The sequence below is a fragment of the Myotis nattereri genome (genome assembly GCF_964212035.1).
Source record: "Myotis nattereri genome assembly, chromosome: 4".
Taxonomy (NCBI): domain Eukaryota; kingdom Metazoa; phylum Chordata; class Mammalia; order Chiroptera; family Vespertilionidae; genus Myotis; species Myotis nattereri.
This window is the reverse complement of record NC_138079.1, coordinates 15,266,197-15,283,330: the sequence shown is the minus strand read 5'-3', so window position 1 is coordinate 15,283,330 and position 17,134 is coordinate 15,266,197. Positions and strand designations below refer to the sequence as shown.

General features: G+C 46.8%; 1 protein-coding gene across 1 annotated transcript in view; it reads right to left on the bottom strand.

The window, feature by feature from the left end:
• TRIO (trio Rho guanine nucleotide exchange factor) overlaps positions 1–10,359 on the bottom strand; it is a 190,669-nt gene extending 180,310 nt beyond the window's left edge. The window contains exons 1-4 of the mRNA XM_081090545.1: positions 10,181–10,359; positions 6,803–7,315; positions 4,502–4,624; positions 2,348–2,539 (exon numbers count right to left, since the gene is read on the bottom strand). Of these exons, the coding sequence (XP_080946671.1) occupies positions 2,348–2,539; positions 4,502–4,624; positions 6,803–7,315; positions 10,181–10,333 (981 nt within the window). The 5' untranslated portion in view covers positions 10,334–10,359. The remainder of the gene's footprint in view (positions 1–2,347; positions 2,540–4,501; positions 4,625–6,802; positions 7,316–10,180) is intronic.
• Between the last annotated feature and the right edge of the window lie 6,775 nt (positions 10,360–17,134).

The following is a 17,134-nucleotide window of genomic DNA, read 5'->3' as shown; positions in this document are numbered from 1 at the left end:
CTTCTTCTCCGCATCAGAATTTCAAGGATCGTACTGTTATTCAGTGAAGGGAAGATACACACTGCATTTTCGCTTGAGGGAAGGAAATACTTTCTGAGGACATCATCAAGGTTCATCCACAATGCCGGCCCCTGCCTCACCTGCCACTCCGTCCCTACGCTCGGATTTAACTTCTTCTCGGGCCACTTGATCTGCATGGAGACCTCAAGCATTGCTATTGCTTATCCACTTGATCTACATGGAGACCTCAAGCATTGCTATTGTTTATGCAGGATACCAAGAAATTCTGTTCAATATATTCATCTAGTTTAGTTTCCTTCAAATCCATAACTGACAGCCACTCATTTTATCCAAGGAAAAACACTCCAGTCTCTTTCAACTTTGCTACAAGGATTAAATGTTTAATAATAAAACATTGCAGAGGAAAATGCCCCATGGCGCTCACACTTCTAGATTATTTTCAGGCAGGTCAGAGCAGCAAGTAATCTTCCGGGTGTATTTACAAGTCTGAATCCCACTATGTTTACGAAAGAGATTTTCCTTATGTGTTATTATGCTTCGGACTCCCTGCCATTCACCCAGACGGCTTGTGCTGCTTCCAATTTATTCACAGCATCTTGACATACCTTCTGGGCGCCCACCACCGATTTACATCCCAGCCCCAGTTCCAAGGGTTGCTGCACCTCATGCTAGGTTCCCACTCCAGCTGACACGTAGGTGGGCAGCACACAGCTCATCTGCCCACCCACAATAATGCCCAGCGAACAGCACAATGACAGGGACCGGAGCGGGTCAGAGCCCTGCAGACACTGCTAGCTGATCCTGAAGGGGGTTCCTATTACTTTAAAAGAGCTACTTTTGTGGGGAGGGGCCTTTACTTATCCTTTAATCATAAAACTAGTTAAATGCATATTAATAAGCAGAAAAATCTTCCTACCGAAACCTGAAAGTTCCTTTTTACAGCTTGGCTTTCACATGAGGCGATCAAGGTTTTTTCCACCGTTTCCTCTCTTGCTTCACATTTTAAAGGTCTCTACAGTTGAGATCACTACTAATTAGTGTCTTGTGCAACATTCTAGCTGCCTTGCCCAAAGCTAGGCAAGCTGGGGCCTCGGTTTTACCTCAACTGACTTCATTCCTCAACAGAGACCACTTCTAGATTAAAGAGATACTATTTCCTTCTTATAGTCATCAGTGCAAATCCCTATAAATACAGTTTTCCCCAAAAAAACTCTATCAGTATTTTCCCTTTAAAATAAGGCAACCGTTTGCCTCTTCCCCATCTGCCTTCCCGGTGGCCACAGGTTCCTGTGCTGTCAACACCTGCGAAGGAAGGTCACTGTCCAGCACACCGTCCCCGCTGACGTCTCGGTCAGGAACGCATCGCTTTCCTTTTGCTGCCTCCACAGCTGCTTGCTCCAGCCAGTTTGTTTGCGGAAAGGTTGTGGAGGTGTGGGGAGTGGTACAGGCACACCTTACAGATTACCTCTTAAGTAAGATATTTCGACGAGCACATCAGCCAATGAAGCCAATGTGTTAGAATCCATGCACATCATTAAAAATCGTGATCGACACTGAAAGCTGCCTGCCCCAAAGCCATGTCCACCCAGCCCTTGCTGGCAGGGCCTGCCTACAGCGGTGGGGCTAAGAAGCTGGGTCCCCCCTCTCCCCTCCCCGCACCCAGCCCTGGACTGCGGAAAGCACTGGGCGGAGGGATCTCCTGACAGTAACGTTTCCCTGCTCAAAGTGATGGGCGACGACACGCACTGCCAGCCCTGCACTCCCCGGACACCAAGTGGAGGGCTGGTGCTGGGAGCTGTGGCCTACATCCTGTGACCATGAGCGCAAGGTCGAGCGCCCAGCCCTGGCATCGGGTCTGGCTAGAACTGCCTATACTTTGTCACTTCTTGTTTTGGGAGGAAAGCAAAGCCCTGATGTTTAAGCCTGACAGCCAGGCATTCTGTCACCTGCTGCCACAGCATCCTAATTAGAGTCTTGCAGTGATAACGAGGAGGGGGAGAAAAGGAGGAGGAGAGGGGTAAAGAACAGCACTACCTCTTGTTAGTACCCACCGCATGCCAGGCGCTCTGCAGGGCACCTAATATGAATCATCTCATTTTCACAGTAAAACTCCTCTCAAGCCAACTTCGATTTCCACTTTACAAGTGAGAAACGAAGGAACGGGAGGCTAAACCACCTGCCTCAGGTTGCACAGCGAGGGGTAAGCCAGCTGACCGTTGGCAGAGCTCAGGTGATTCGGTGCCACACAAAGTCCCCCAAGGATCTGGCCGCAGGGGGGAGGTGCCAGGGAGGCAGCGGGCGGTCCCACCCCGTGACGGGCACTGACCTTCTCAGCCTTCTGGTGGAAAATGGAGGACATGTCCAGCAGGGTGCTGCGCTCGTCCAGAGCCGCGGCGAACGCCTTCCACTCCTGCTCCAGCTGGTTGGCGATCTGCTTGATCTGCTGAGAGGCATAGTGGCCGGACTCCACCAAGCGATTGGCCACCGACATGATCCGGTTTATGTTGACGTACACGTTCTGGGGAAGGGGCAGAAAGAGAGGGCTCCTTAGCGGAAGGCAAACAGGAGGCTTCCTTTAAAACACATGCATAGAATTTCCCGAAACACGGCCTATTCGCTTAAAAGTGATATTCTTAACAGCAGAGTCACCTGGTGTAGAATGGTATACCTATTTGCTGTCTGGATTTCCGTGGGCTCTGCGTTTTGGTTCCCCTTTCTGTTTGTCAGGCTGCAAAATTACACACCAACGGGCTGAAAGGCATCTTGTTAGGCCAGAGCAGTCAAAAGCACAAGTGTGTGCACACAAATACTCTATTCCTCACTTCCTGGCTCCTGGTCCTGACAAGGGTCCAGATGGCAAGCCGCCTGACGAGCAGTCACCCAGAACTGCAGGACCCCAACCGTTCCGCTTCTAACTAGGACCCAGAAACCACTAAATATGTCCGTAGCCACCCAAGGCTATTTGTGTGAAAACAAGCTCTCCTTTCTCCATAAATCCAAGTCTTCTTTTTTGTGCCAACTGAAAATATTCTCTAAATGGATGCACTTTCTCCAAGGAATATGAATTGGGACACAGAACAATGCTTTGTTCAAATTTTAAATCAAGCTTTTCTACTCTGCTGAGATTCCTATCTTCAGGTCCACCAGTGTCCTGAAAAAATAAGGGAGCGAGGCTTAAAAAAACTGCGCTTTTTGCAAAACAAGTTTTCGCTATGATAGTTCCCTTTCCACCTTCCATCTTCTTTGAAGTCCCATTTCAGCCAAGGCTGGGGCGGGGATACACACCTTCAACAAAGCCCAGGCTGTTGTATTCACATACTTATGATGCTTTGTGATGCATCAGAACATTGTGCTCTCTATAGTCCCCCCAAACCACAGACACAACTATGGCTCCTCCCAATCTTGCCCCTACATCTCACTACCTCCCCTGTCCAAACTTCTCCACATTTTTCTTCCCTTCTCACACTGGTCCTGTGGGCCAGTCTCCCACGGCCTGGCACCCAGACCTCTGCAAGAGCCTTGTGGTTGTTACCTCGACTGCAGCCCACCCAAGAAAGTGTGTCCACTTGTCCGTTCTTCCCCCGTACAGTCTTTTACTCATTTCTGCCCCAACCTAACTAGGAGGAGTCGCCTGTGCCCGGGATCAGCGACCACAGACTGCATGCAGCCTCTGAATTACTTTTCTGGGCTGCGTGTGCAAGCTAGACTCAGCTAACAGAGAGGTGTTGACAGTGTCAGGGAGGGAGGGCACTTTGTGAGCTTGTGACAGTCAGTCAAGGCCACAGTCAGCAGGGAACTGGCTTCCCTGGCTCCTGTGGCATTAACGCTTATAACTAGCGTCCTTTAAGTCCCTGGCCCCTTCGCATACGCATGTTCTATCTCTGGTGCCAGGTAATGACATTTGCTCATTTTTACTTTCTCTGTCCCCTTAAGGAGGAACAGTTCAAGGAGATGCCCTCTGTTAGAATCCTGACAAGAGCTGTCCATGTGGACGGCTCTGCTGTGGGACCCACTGTGGGTACCATTGCCCCTCGAACCCATAGTTTCCTGAATCACTTTCATGTCCTTGAACAGACTGTGCTCACAGAGTGCTGGTCTGCGCAGAGTGCCTTCTCCACATCCCCATTACTTCTGGCGCAGGTAAGGGAACACGGTGGCACCCAGCAACTTGCAGCTCCAAGGGGCGGAGCACAGGAATGGGCATCAAAACCATCCATGGTGAACTGGCCACGTAACTGGTGCAAGTTTCACTGGTTAGTTGGTTTGCTTGTTTACATTTTTGTTTGTTGAAAACTGAAAACAAGCTACTTGGACACTGCGAGCACTGAGAACTGGACACTTGGAGGTCAGCTGCTATCATCAAATCAGAAACTCTGAAGGCCCACATGGCCTCTTGGCTGCATGCTGGGATGTGATCTGTGTGTGTCCCGTTCCCTAAAATCCCTTCCCTCACACAATAAAACTATCCCGACAGTCTTACCATACAGTTCATAGCAAAGTGGTTGTGCTGTGTCTGAAGCTCCATAGCGTGAGGGTGGCTGGTCCCAATCTCAGTGTAGCTGTTCAGAAACAGGCCCTTGTTGTGTGTGATCCAGTCAAACATCTACCAGAACGAAAAAGACAACCTGAGTCACTCCAGGAAAAAGAAATGAACTGACACGAACCCGGGAATAGGGCCAAACGCAGAAGAGGCAACATTCTTCCTCGATAACCTCTCAGCATTTGGGTCCAGGATTCTTGACGTCTCAGAAGTTAGCACAGTTCTGAACCTGCAGGACCTGTAAGAAAATCTTATCTAACAGATGGTTCCTTTGACAGATGAGGATGGATGGAGCAAAGATATTCAAGTCCCCAGGCTAATGACAAACTCATCTTTTGACTCTCAACCCAGCCCCCAAGCTATACTGAACTACTTAATGGCCCCAAACTACTCTTCAACTAAAGACCTGTTAGGTACTAGGGATTTATCATCTCTGGGTGGGTTTTGGTGATAGCAATGCCAAAGACTATAAGATAATGTTCTTGAATGCAAGAAGTAAAAAACAACAACAACCACAAAAAACCTGGGCAAATGCAAACAATAAAATTTACTGTGAAAATAAAAAGGATTGGGAAAAAATTGAACAAAGACATATCTCTTAAGGTTCAATGGAGAGACTACCTGGACAAGGATGTAGACTACATTGTTCACAAGGAAAGCATTTAAAGAAAAACTAGAGGCCTGGTGCACGACATTCGTGCACAGATGGGGGGGGGGGGGCCCCTTCCCTTCAGGGGATGTCCGACTGACGGCTTAGGCCTGCTCCCCACAGTCGGACATCCTTAGTGCTGCCGCGGAGGTGGGCCACTGCACTTGCCAGCCGTCAGCCCAGCTTCTGGCTGAGCAGCACTCCCCCTGTGAGAGTGCATTGACCACCAAGGTGCAGCTCCTGCATTGAGCGTCTGCCCCCCTGGTGGTCAGTGCGCATCATAGCGACTGGTCATTCCTCAGTTCAGTCGATTTGCATATTACCCTTTTATTATATAGGATAAACGCCCATCAGTTAGCACTGATACTGTGCCTTGAAGCAGAATCCGAGATGGCCACCTGTTTTGTGGGTTTTTTTAATAATTAGAAGGAAGATTCTCCAGTGTCTTTGACAAAGCAGCACCTAAAACCTAAGTGCACTGACAGGTATGTGAAAAGCTTACCAAAGAACAGTACTGGAGGGTCACCTTTCGAAAGGTCCTTTATTTCTAATGTAGTTTTTTTATTTGTTTGTTTGTTTTACTTTACAAAACTGTCCATGAAAAACAGTCCATAAGATCAAATGAAGAGTGACCAATTCACCCACACCCATGGCTTGCACCACATTCCCATAAAGAAGTGCACTGCTTTCCCATGGCTAAGACTGAGTTAGCCGGTAACTGGCAAGAATTCTCGCTGAGTAGTTGGTTTATCAGGAGCACAAGAATAAGATATGAGACCATAAATTATTATTGCCTATATTTCCCAGAAACTATTAATTTAAACTAATTATTCACCCTTTTTAAAAATAGATCTGAATGGTGTACTGTCACTGGCTTTGTATGTGTAGAAGAGCAGAAGTTAGCAAATGACATACATATAGGGTGTCCCCTCAAAAATGTATACATACACTTTGAGTAATTAATTATAAGGCAGTGTTTATTAAAATACATTTAATTTTCAAAATTGAGCTATAAGCTGTTAAAGTATATATACATTTTTGGGGACACCCTGTACATAACTATTGCTTTCAATAATATAATGATATAAAACATTCACTCTTTTAGCCAAAGATATCATTCTTGTCTATCTTACAGGCATTCGAAACTGTCAGTAATTAACAACTCAAAGTTTCTAAAATAGCACTGCACTGCACAGGGAATGACCATGGGAAGCAGATTTAGGGGCGGTCCTGGAACTGACACTCTCCATCTCTAGTCTCTAACTGACACCGTGAGAGACGCTTACTCTGCCTCAGCCCTTTCTCTAGCCCAGTGGTTCTCAACCTTCTGGCCCTTTAAATACAGTTCCTCATGTTGTGACCCAACCATAAAATTATTTTCGTTGCTACTTCATAACTGTAATGTTGCTTCTGTTCTGAATCGTAATGTAAATATCTGACATGCAGGATGGTCTTAGGTGACCCCTGTGAAAGGGTTGTTCGGCCGCCAAAGATATCGCGACCCACAGGTTGAGAACCGCTGCTCTAGACCAAACGATCCAGAAAGCTTCCCTGTGTACCCCCTTTTAGCATCCCTCTCCCTTCTCCTTTACCTTCTCAGCATCCTGTTCAAACAGCCGCAGCTGAAAGCACTGGTCCAGCTTCAGCTTCCGCACGTGCCACATCTGATGCAGATGCTGCCGCGTGGAGTGCAGCCGGTCCAGCATGGCGGACACCTTGGGTAAGAGGCTCTGCAGGTCCGCGTTGCCTGACCCCGAGTTCTTTTTGGGAAAGCTGTCGCTGCTCTGGATCCTCTGGAGCAGCTTCTGTCCCTCCAAGTCCAAGTCCTCGATGGGGGCCTTAATCACCTTCTTCTTCAGCTGGGAATGCTCCTCGATCATGTTCCGAGCCCCCTCCAAATCCTGAGGCAACTCCTTCTTGGCCAGGATGTCCTGAAGCTCCTCCAGCCGGGACAGCATGTGGGTGGCGTTGCTAATGTAATCTTCAAAAGCAACTCTGATTTCAATCCATTCCTCATGGTTGTACTCCAAGCAGCCGTCAAACTCGGGAGTTAGCTGAGAAGGGTCGACGACTTTGGTAAGGCCTTCTAAAGAGACCATGTTTGTCTTAGGGGAAAAAACAGGTATGAGAAGATGAACCAACTCTGTATGGTCTTAGTTAGCATAAAGCAGTTTAGGCCCAGATCTTCAAACTTAAAGCAGGTCATCTATTTATAGAAAACATAACATACCTTGTTCTGGCCCCATAAATATAAGTAAATGAAGCCCTACAGTATAGTTGGTGAAAATAAACCCATTAGAGCAACACATGTATGTTACTTGGAATATCTAAAATTTTAGACTTATATGTATTTCATGAGAGCTAAAGTTATTAGATTTCGCCCTGACCAGTTTGGCTCAGTGGCTAGAGCGTTGGCCTGCGGACTGAAGAGTCCCAGGTTCGATTCTGGTAAAGGGCATGTACCTTGGTTGCGGGCACATCCCCAGTAGAGGGTGTGCAGGAGGTAGCTGATCGATGTTTCTCTCTCATCGATGTTTCTAACTCTCTATCCCTCTTCCTTCCTCTCTGTAAAAAATCAATAAAATATATTTTTTTAAAAAGATATTAGATTTCTTTCCAAGAATGTGGACACTAACCCTCGATTTTAGGCACATTAACCAGGAAATGTGTCAAATTGCCAAGAACAGAGCACGTCTGACATTTCCCTTTTGGCAAGGCAGCCTTCCTCATCCACACCCGTCCACCATCTCACTCCCAGCAGAGAACTCTGCCCAGGCTTCCGTCTCTCCGCAGTCACGCTCGCATCCTGTTGGTGGGCCCAAAATCCCTCTGGAGCACCACCTCCCACTAAGGACACTTGTGTGGGGGCTGCTTGTTAAGGGACAGACCAGCGCTGCTCCAACCAGACCACCCTCACCATTCCCCTTCCTAAACTCCACCTCACGTCAGGTAACACCTCAGAGGACATGAATGGCTTTTCAAAATGTAAAAAACATACAAGGGTTAGCCAGAAAGCTGGTAGAAGCTCTTTTCACAAAGGTAATGACAGAAGGTTTCTTCGCTAGATTCTGAGCAGTACAAGTGTTGCACTGTGACACAGTTTTAGTCAATTACAACCTAAACAGGAAATCCTGGCCTCACCCTACCTGTCAGACCTGCTGCAGGATTAGGTAAGAATTATGCTTCAAGGAAAGCATCGGAGGGCGGGGTGATTAAATGCAAAGACAAAGGTAAAGGAGGAAGATCCATGGCCTAGAACCAAAAGAGGAAAGAGGAAAAAAAAGGCGGGTGGAGTCCCACCTGGCACCTCCAGCCTTAGAGAAACCTACGCCCGGACCTCGGTGCCGTCTGGCATAAGAAACCGCGAAGGCAGCCAAGTTACAAAGAGGGGCTGCTCCTTAGCAAGCACTTCTGCTGCCATGTGACTGCAGTTCACTCCCGTCTCATCTGCCTGGACTTTTAATAATGTCCCTGGAGGCAAACAAGTTCAATGGAAAAACCGGTCTAGGTAACCTCGAAGGCCAAGCGACAGATCATATTTCAACTAGCAAAACCGTGCGTGCATTATTTTGCCAAACCATTCGTCTGCTTAAAACATGTATCAGTAAATGCAAAACACTTTAAATTTGACATCAAGAAAATAGTAAGACCCAATAAATCATCCTCCAAAATCACTTCTAATTGTATATGAAGATAAAGGCTTACTGGTTTCATGTTTCACCTAACTCTCTTGAACACAACTTCAAATCAAAAGTAAATTCTGATTTCAGATGGAAAATCAGTTCCAGGGAAAGATATTTAAAATGGAAGTAACAACACTTTGAAAAGGGTAACATGTCACATAAGGCTTGAGGAGTAATACTGGGTGATGTGTTTAATACCATTATTGCTGCTGAGGGGGACCAAAGTTTTGCTGCCTCAAAATATGCCTTTGGGACATTGATTTTAAGCTGGTTATTAAGAAACAATAAGCTCAGAAAGAACTGCTGACCCTTCACTTGTTTCAGAGAGAAAAAGCTGCTTGAAGGAAGAGAGCATCACCTGGCGCCAGGATATAAACTACCGGGAGGGGAGGGGGCTGGCAGAGCTGCTTGTTGGACTCCCCTCTGCGTCCCACTGGTTCTGGGGGGCCCAGCAAGAACTCTTTACATGTTTGCTCTTTCTCAGCGACCTGCAAACCACCTGCTTTCCCTTTGGCATCCCAGACTCCTGCCTCCCCCTTCTTTGTCCAGAATGGCATATAAACATCAACTGCCCAATGCGTCTGCAGGCCTCATAGCCTCACGGCACTCCTGCATATACATCCGGAATACATTCTGGACATTTTCTTGTAGTCCTGTCTCCTGTTAATTAGATTATTAGACCAGCCGGAAAACGTAGAATGGAGGGGTAAAAATTATTTTTTGCACCCCCACACTGTTTACCTTAAAATACATGAATATAATCATCGAACCCTAATGTTTAGGGAAAAGTTGCTAGAAGAAGCAATCTATTGAACCAAAAGTTATTATATTATTAGAAAATTTTCAAATTTTATTACAGAATATGTACGGCATGAATCCAGTTTCAAGCTGGCCAGACACTTTCTTCCGACAATCTGCTCATTAAACTGCCGCACCAAAGCCTTTTCAGAGCCTTGGAAACTGAAGGAGTGGTGATGGTAGGAGGAAAACAAATTCATGCTGTACACACTGTCTGCAAGACAGCGTCCTTCCGAGCCACCCAAACCCACCTTGGGTAAGCGACCCACTAGGATGACACGATAAATGAGCCCACTTTTGTTACTTCATGCCATAATTAATTTCACATATGTACATAAGATATGCAGTTCCCTCTAATATGTGGTTTTAAAAAATCTAATACCAGCTTACAATGAGGAGGGGGAAAATATCTGGGGTTTTTTTTGGTGTTTTTTTTTTCATTAAACCATAGGTGTGGTTATAGCTGGGCTGGCCACACATGGAAGTTACCTCAAATTCAAACTTAGAGCTGCCAAAATTAGTCCTCTGTTTCTGCCAGAAGTTGTCCGGCTTGATGATCAGTGCGACGTGGATGCAGCAGGGGAAGGACTCCTGCAGGATCTTCAGCAGAGGCTTGATGGAGTCCCACTTGGACCCGCGCATGTCCACGATCACCGTGAAGCCTCGCTTGCAGACTTCTTCACTAGAGAGAAAGGAAACACACGCTCAAGCCGTGCGCCTCTTGCCACTTCTCCTGGGCAGAGTCCCGCGGGGCGGCGCCGGCTCTGCTGCCTTCCTCCTGGTCTGGGAGGGAAACTGAAGGGAGGGGCGCCCCCTCCACCCACAGCCTGGCTGCGGGTCAGCACTGCATGGAAGGATACGGAATCGATTCAGAAAGAGCTCAGGTCTTACCCAGGGAACCAGAGGCTCTCACCTCCCTTGTCATAGAAGAACAGACTGGCTATGCGTGCGTCAGAGCAATGATGACTAGGGACAGGGTCCAACTCTGAAAACCTTTAAAACTTGATCTTGTATTCACGGTTTCCTGCCTTATCTCCTCTTTAGGAGAAAAACCACCTTTGTGTGTTAATTCGTTTGCGGGTAGTTTTTATCGCGCGCTAACAGGTGGCGCGGGCCATTTTTGCTAATTTTTTGCGCAAATGGCAACGTTCAGTAAAATTATGATAACTTTAGTTTACGTATTTATACGTTACCCACATTCTACCGCTAGTCTATAAAAAACGTATTAATACGTGTCCCGCGCTCTACTACACTGGTAGAACGTATAAATACGTTTCCCACATACAATGTGTTAACCGACCACACACGCTGCTGCCTCGCAACTATTGCAGCAAAGGTTCTTAGCGAGCACTGGATGGGCCGTCCCTGGCAGCGTGCACAGAACCAGGTGGAGGTGTCACACCATCAACAGCAGCCCCCAGACTCCCCAGCCACAGGCGTGAAAACTACCCCGCCAGCAGCTGGCAGCAACGGCCGGGGCTTTTCAATGTCCCACTTTGTCCCCTTTGACTTGTCCCAGGGCCCTGGACGGGGGTCCGTGGCGCCCGTCTGGCGGAGTCTTCGGGGCCAATCTATTTTCACAGTAAGTATCTGCCTTTCACCAGCTGCACTGACGGGTGAAATGGTGGGAACTGTGCTGGCCCTCAGCACAGAGCAGGGCAGAGCAAGGAGCCACCGTGTTCCTCCTCCCCACGTGCTCACAGCGCGACCAAACAACCAAAGAGCCTGCTCTCTTTAGAGTGACCTCGATGAAGCAACAAACGTGATTAATTTAGTTGAGTCCCAACCCGAGTACATGGTAAGTATATATAATGTGCTTGTGTAATAAAGAAGGAACAACAGGAGTCACGTTCGGCTGTAGCGTCAGTGTTCCACGGCCGCCCACTGAAGAGCAGCCCTGCCCTCACCGGCGTGTGGCGCACACACGGTCCACGCAGGCTGCTGCTGCTGGCACAGACCCGAGCCGGGGAGGCTGCCTGGGAGCTCTGCGGAAATCCACGCAAGGCCTCAATCCACCCGGTGGGAATTTTAGGTGTTCACCCAACATGAATGTACTGGGACTATAAAAAGGTTTCTGACATTTTTTCTGCCTCGTGTAATCACCATGAAAAATTAGTCTAAATTAAACACTCAGAAAACTAATTGCTATCATTAAGTGATGTTAAAAAGCCAAAAAATTAAAACCAATTTTATGCTCTCTTGCATGAGTTCACTCCTCTTCCCTCTCCCTCCCTTCTTTCCACACACACACACACACACACACACACACACACACACACTTCTTTCCTTACCTTGATTCATACCATGGGAGTAACTGACATCCCAAGTTCTCCAATGTAAAGTTCCTAAGACAACTACCTCAGTATAAAAGGCTTGTCACAAAAATATTCTGAAAAAGTCTGTGGGGGCAGAACCCGAGTAGATGGCAGCTCACAGTCTGAGGAACATGGTGTTGAAGCCATAAAGAGAAAACGATGGACCCAGCAACCTAGCTTATCACTCACGTGTGGAGAACTGTAGGAAAGATCTCATTCATCTGTCACCTACGCCTATGACCATGAATTGAGGGAGTTAACACTGGGCTCACGCACACCTCATGCTATGCTGTCAGCTCTCCGGGTCTCAAGCAGGTCCTGGGCCACAATCCAGGCATCAAAAGCCTCCCTCACAAATCCTAGAGCAGTGGTTCTCAACCTGTGGGTTGTGACCCCTTTGGCGGTTGAACGACCCTTTCACAGGGGTCGCCTAAGACCATCCTGCATATCAGATATTTACATTATGATTTACAACAGTAGCAACATTACAGTTATGAAGTAGCAACGAAAATAATTTTATGGTTGGGGGTCACAACATGAGGAACTGTATTTAAAGGGCCAGAAGGTTGAGAACCACTGTCCTAGAGGCGAGCAGGGCTTCCAGAAATGCCAGAAAACCTCCCGAGTTGCTGAAATGAAGTCACACTTCATTCCTGTACCTTCCTGAACTCTAATGGGGTGAGCAGTGCAAGGTCCCATTTCGTAGACACACCAGGGCTCCTGAGGCCCGGGCCAGGCCAGCCTGGGCAGGAGAAAGCCTGACCCGCTTGGGCGTTCTGCTCCAGCTCCCAGCTCTGCTGCCCCACAAGCTGGAGGGAGACTGCAGCCTCCCGGGGTGATTAGCTGCTGTTTGGGAGGCTGCGCTTTAAACATCAGTTGTCACCGTATCCAGACAAACTCTCCGGCAGCCTGGCTTCCTCCTCACATAGCCCCGCACGGTGTGTACACACAACTGCAAAGTCCTCCACTTGAAAGGGGCTTAAAACGAATCCCGAATAACTCCAGGCTTAACAACAGGAACAAGCCGAAGAAGGACCCAACCAGAAGGTACCCTGAGCCTGCACCGTTTACAGAAGGATTAACCACTCCCCTTCCTCCACAATCAAACTGTTAGCACCCGTGACGTCCCGAGAAATGAAAACTACACAGGAACTGGGCCGGGAGTGCATACCCTTTCAATCCATCTGTCTTTACCAAGTTCAAAGCCAGTCACTATTAGGAAAATCGTGGCTTGCAAACCTTCCCGAACCCAGTTCTGTATGTGAGCAGCTAAGGAACGTGTGCAGTTAGCAACAGGAGATGGGCTACTGCTACTCCTTCGCCGTGAAGACGTATTAACTAGCACACTGGAAAGTGACTTATTTACCAGTTTGGTTGGCAGTTTTATCAAAGAACCTCATTTTATCTATGAAATACAGAAAAGTTAGATAAAACAGAGGTCCCTTCTCAACACACGTCTCTGAAAAAGAGAAACTCTACTTTCTTTAGTTCCTAGATCAGCGGTTCTCAACCTGTGGGTTGCGAGCCTTTGGGGGTTGAACCACCCTTTCACAGAGGTCGCCTAAGACAATCGGAAAACACATATATAATTACATATTGTTTTTGTGATTAATCACTATGCTTTAATTATGTTCAATTTGTAACAATGAAATTGGGGGTCACCACAACATGAGGAACTGTATTAAAGGGTCGCGGCATTAGGAAGGTTGAGAACCACTGTCCTAGATAAAGACGGTCCCTTCTTGAGGTACCATCTCACACCTGTCAGAATGGCTATCATCAACAAATCAACAAACGACAAGTGCTGGAGAGGATGCGGAGAAAAGGGAACACTCGTGCACTGCTGGTGGGAATGCAGACTGGTGCAGCCACAGTGGAGAATAGTATGGAGTTTCCTCAAGAAGTTAAAAATGGAACTCCCATTTGACCCAGAGATCCCACTTCTAGGAATATATCCCAAGAAACCAGAAACACCAATGAGAAAGGATATATGCACCCCTATGTTCATAGCAGCACAATTCACAATAGCTAAGATTTGGAAACAGCCTAAGTGCCCATCAGCAGATGAGTGGATTAAAACACAGTGGTGCATCTACACAATGGAATACTGTGCTGCTATAAAAAAGAAGGAACTTTTACCATTTGCAACAGCATGGATGGAACTGGAGAGCATGATGCTAAGCAAAATAGGCCAGTCAGAGAAAGATAAATATCACATGATCTCACTCATTTGTGTAATATAATGAACAACATAAACTGATGAACAAAAATGGATCCAGAACACTGAACAGACTGTCCAACCTCAGAGAGAAGGCAGGGGGAGGGGGGAGTTAGAGATCAACCAAAGGACTTGAATGCATGTATATTAGCATAACTAATGGACACAGACACTGGGGCAGTGGGGGCTTGTCCTGGGGGTTGGGGGTGGCAGGGGGGGTCAATGGGGGGGGGGAGGGATGGAGACATATGTAATACTTTAAACAATTAAAAAGTAAAGTCCCTTCTTATATGAAAGTTCATGACTGAATTCATTCAAAGTCTCCACATTATTTCATTAGGGACCAAAGAGAGGGGGAGTGTTTTATCCATTTAGCTGCTAAAAATCATTTTAATGTTCTAGAGCACAATTCATATAATTCAAGCAATAAGAACAATGAACACCTAGAGACGTACCAAGACCACTGTTATTTTCACGGCTGGGCAGGAATCCCCACCACACCAGCAACAAGTTCTGCTGCGACTTGCTTCTCCTGCACTCATTCCATAGGCAGTCTCCTTGCACATGCATTCTTTGAAAATCACTGTTACTCCTTTTTTTTTTTTTTTTTTTAAGAAGGGGGAGGGGAATGGAAGGTGACCCAAGTAAGAAACCTCAACTCCTCACCTCTCCCAGATCACATTACATTTAACTCTGGGGGCCACGCTCTGAGAGGCACAGACAACCTAGAGACCATGCAGGAGAAAAACGGGCTGATCCGGCTCAGAACACATCAAAGGGAAAATAACTGAAGGAACGGAGGAGAGCGGATGCGAAAGATGGAAATTAGTGTGCTACTTCTGAGGCAGCTACGGGACCTGAGGCCCTGCGCTGGGCGTGTGCGTGAATAATCTTACAGAAGTATAGATTAACATCACATTCTGTAGATCGGAAGACGGATAAAAGTAATTAGTAGCTTGTGCCAGGGCACAGTCAGTCTAACTGCCTGTGCGTTCCAGGATGGCACACTTCTCCACATCCTGGAGGGCACATCTCAAGACTATCTGGCTGAGGGACAGCCAGGGGCCACCTTCATATTGCAGGAAATTTCGGGAGTAACTGATGGGGGAAGAAATCTCACAGGCCCTCAAGACTGCTTACACCACTCTGAGACTACAAGCAAACCCACAAGTCCCAAAGAATTCACACACCATGGCCCTGGCCGGAGTTCCTCAGTGAGGAGAATGTCAGCCCGTGCACCAAGGGGTTGCGGGTCGATTCCCAGTCAAGGGCATGTACCTGGGTTGCAGATTCGATCCCCAGCCCCGGTCCAGGTGTATACAGGAGGCAACCGATTGATGTGTTTCCCTCACATCAGTGTTTCTCTCTCTCCCTCTCCCTCCCTCCCTACTTTCCATTCTCTCAAAAATAATGGGAAAAAATATCCAAAGGTAAGGATTAACTAAAAATACAATAAACACTACCTCTATCACTATTCAAAGTGTGTGTATGTATTTCAAAAGTAAAACGAAATTCCCACACCATTAATTTGATGATGATTTTTATCGATCCTACTGTTTGATTAAAACAAAGCCGCGCTCACTAGGGGCCGCACAGTTCTTTTCGGTCAGTGTGGGACCGGGGTGGACCCAGAGGGGACTCCCTGTGAAATCCCCCTCCATTATCACTTGGCAGATGCATCACTGACATGTTATTCCCACCTCTCTATTTGCTCATTAACCAACAGACAAGCAAAATGGCATTTCCTGTCACTTGGAACTGTAAATACAAAAGCAAATCTAGGCATGAAATGAAGTGACTGCCTCAGCAGCTGGAGGGTCACCCTACACACTTAAGTGTTGATGAGTGAAATAATAGAATGCTTGGGATTTGTTACAAGATATTCCAGGGGCAACATCAGAGTAAAACAAGATTAGCAAAACCTGCTAATCGCTGAAGGTAGGTGGCAGGAATGTGATGTTTGCTACACTCTTCTGCCTGCTTTTGTGTATGCTCATAATTTTCCAGTGAAAAGGTTTTTTGTGTTTTTTAATGTGGGTCATCAGGTAAATGCAAAAATACCTGAATCAATTTTTTTATAATATGTATACTCCTTTGTCTGCTGAGAATCCAGGCTGGGTTTCAATGCTGTCTAGAGAGCATAGTGCCACATATTGAAACAGTGAGAAACCCCAAACCACCAGAATGTAATGTGGATGAAAGGTAATTTTCACATTCATAATCAAAACAGATTTCAAAACCAGAAAGCAAATGGCCAAAGTTACATACAGCAATTCAATTACGTAATTTTAAAAAATCACCTGGATAATACCAACTCAACTTGTTTTTCATTAAACTACATGACGACTCTCATTTTGCTAAGTACTTTTTTTACTTTGTCCTTTGTATTGCTCTATCTCTTTTTCCATCATCAGCACAGTACCTGGCACATAAGAACTCAGTAGGTGGCAATAATAACAAAATCAACTATATTGTTATTTAGAAATGATAGTGAGTAGCATATAATTTCTAAAACTCTTTCCAGCTCTTTGATTTCAACGGTTCACCAGTTCAAGAGGAAAGGGAACTCGTAAAAGGAAAGGGAAAACTTTTCCGCATGTGCTCTCCCTTTGTCGCTGATGAACAACGTGCAGTTCTCCCATAAGGATCCCCAAACAGAAACCCAACATCTTCCTCCGCTACATCAGCCCTGACAGCGAGGCGGGGTTACGACCGGGCACAGCAGTCCTCCCTGGCTGGTGCCCCAAACCCTGTGCTGGGAGGATCTATACATTCACCCACCTTTACAGCCCATTACCCTGCCCTTGACCATCCTTCATTGTTCTCTTATGTTCCTTAAAGTTACTGTCTCCTTGAGCTTATGTTATGACCAAGTTCTGTTCTCATTACACGTCCTAATGTAGTCTCTTC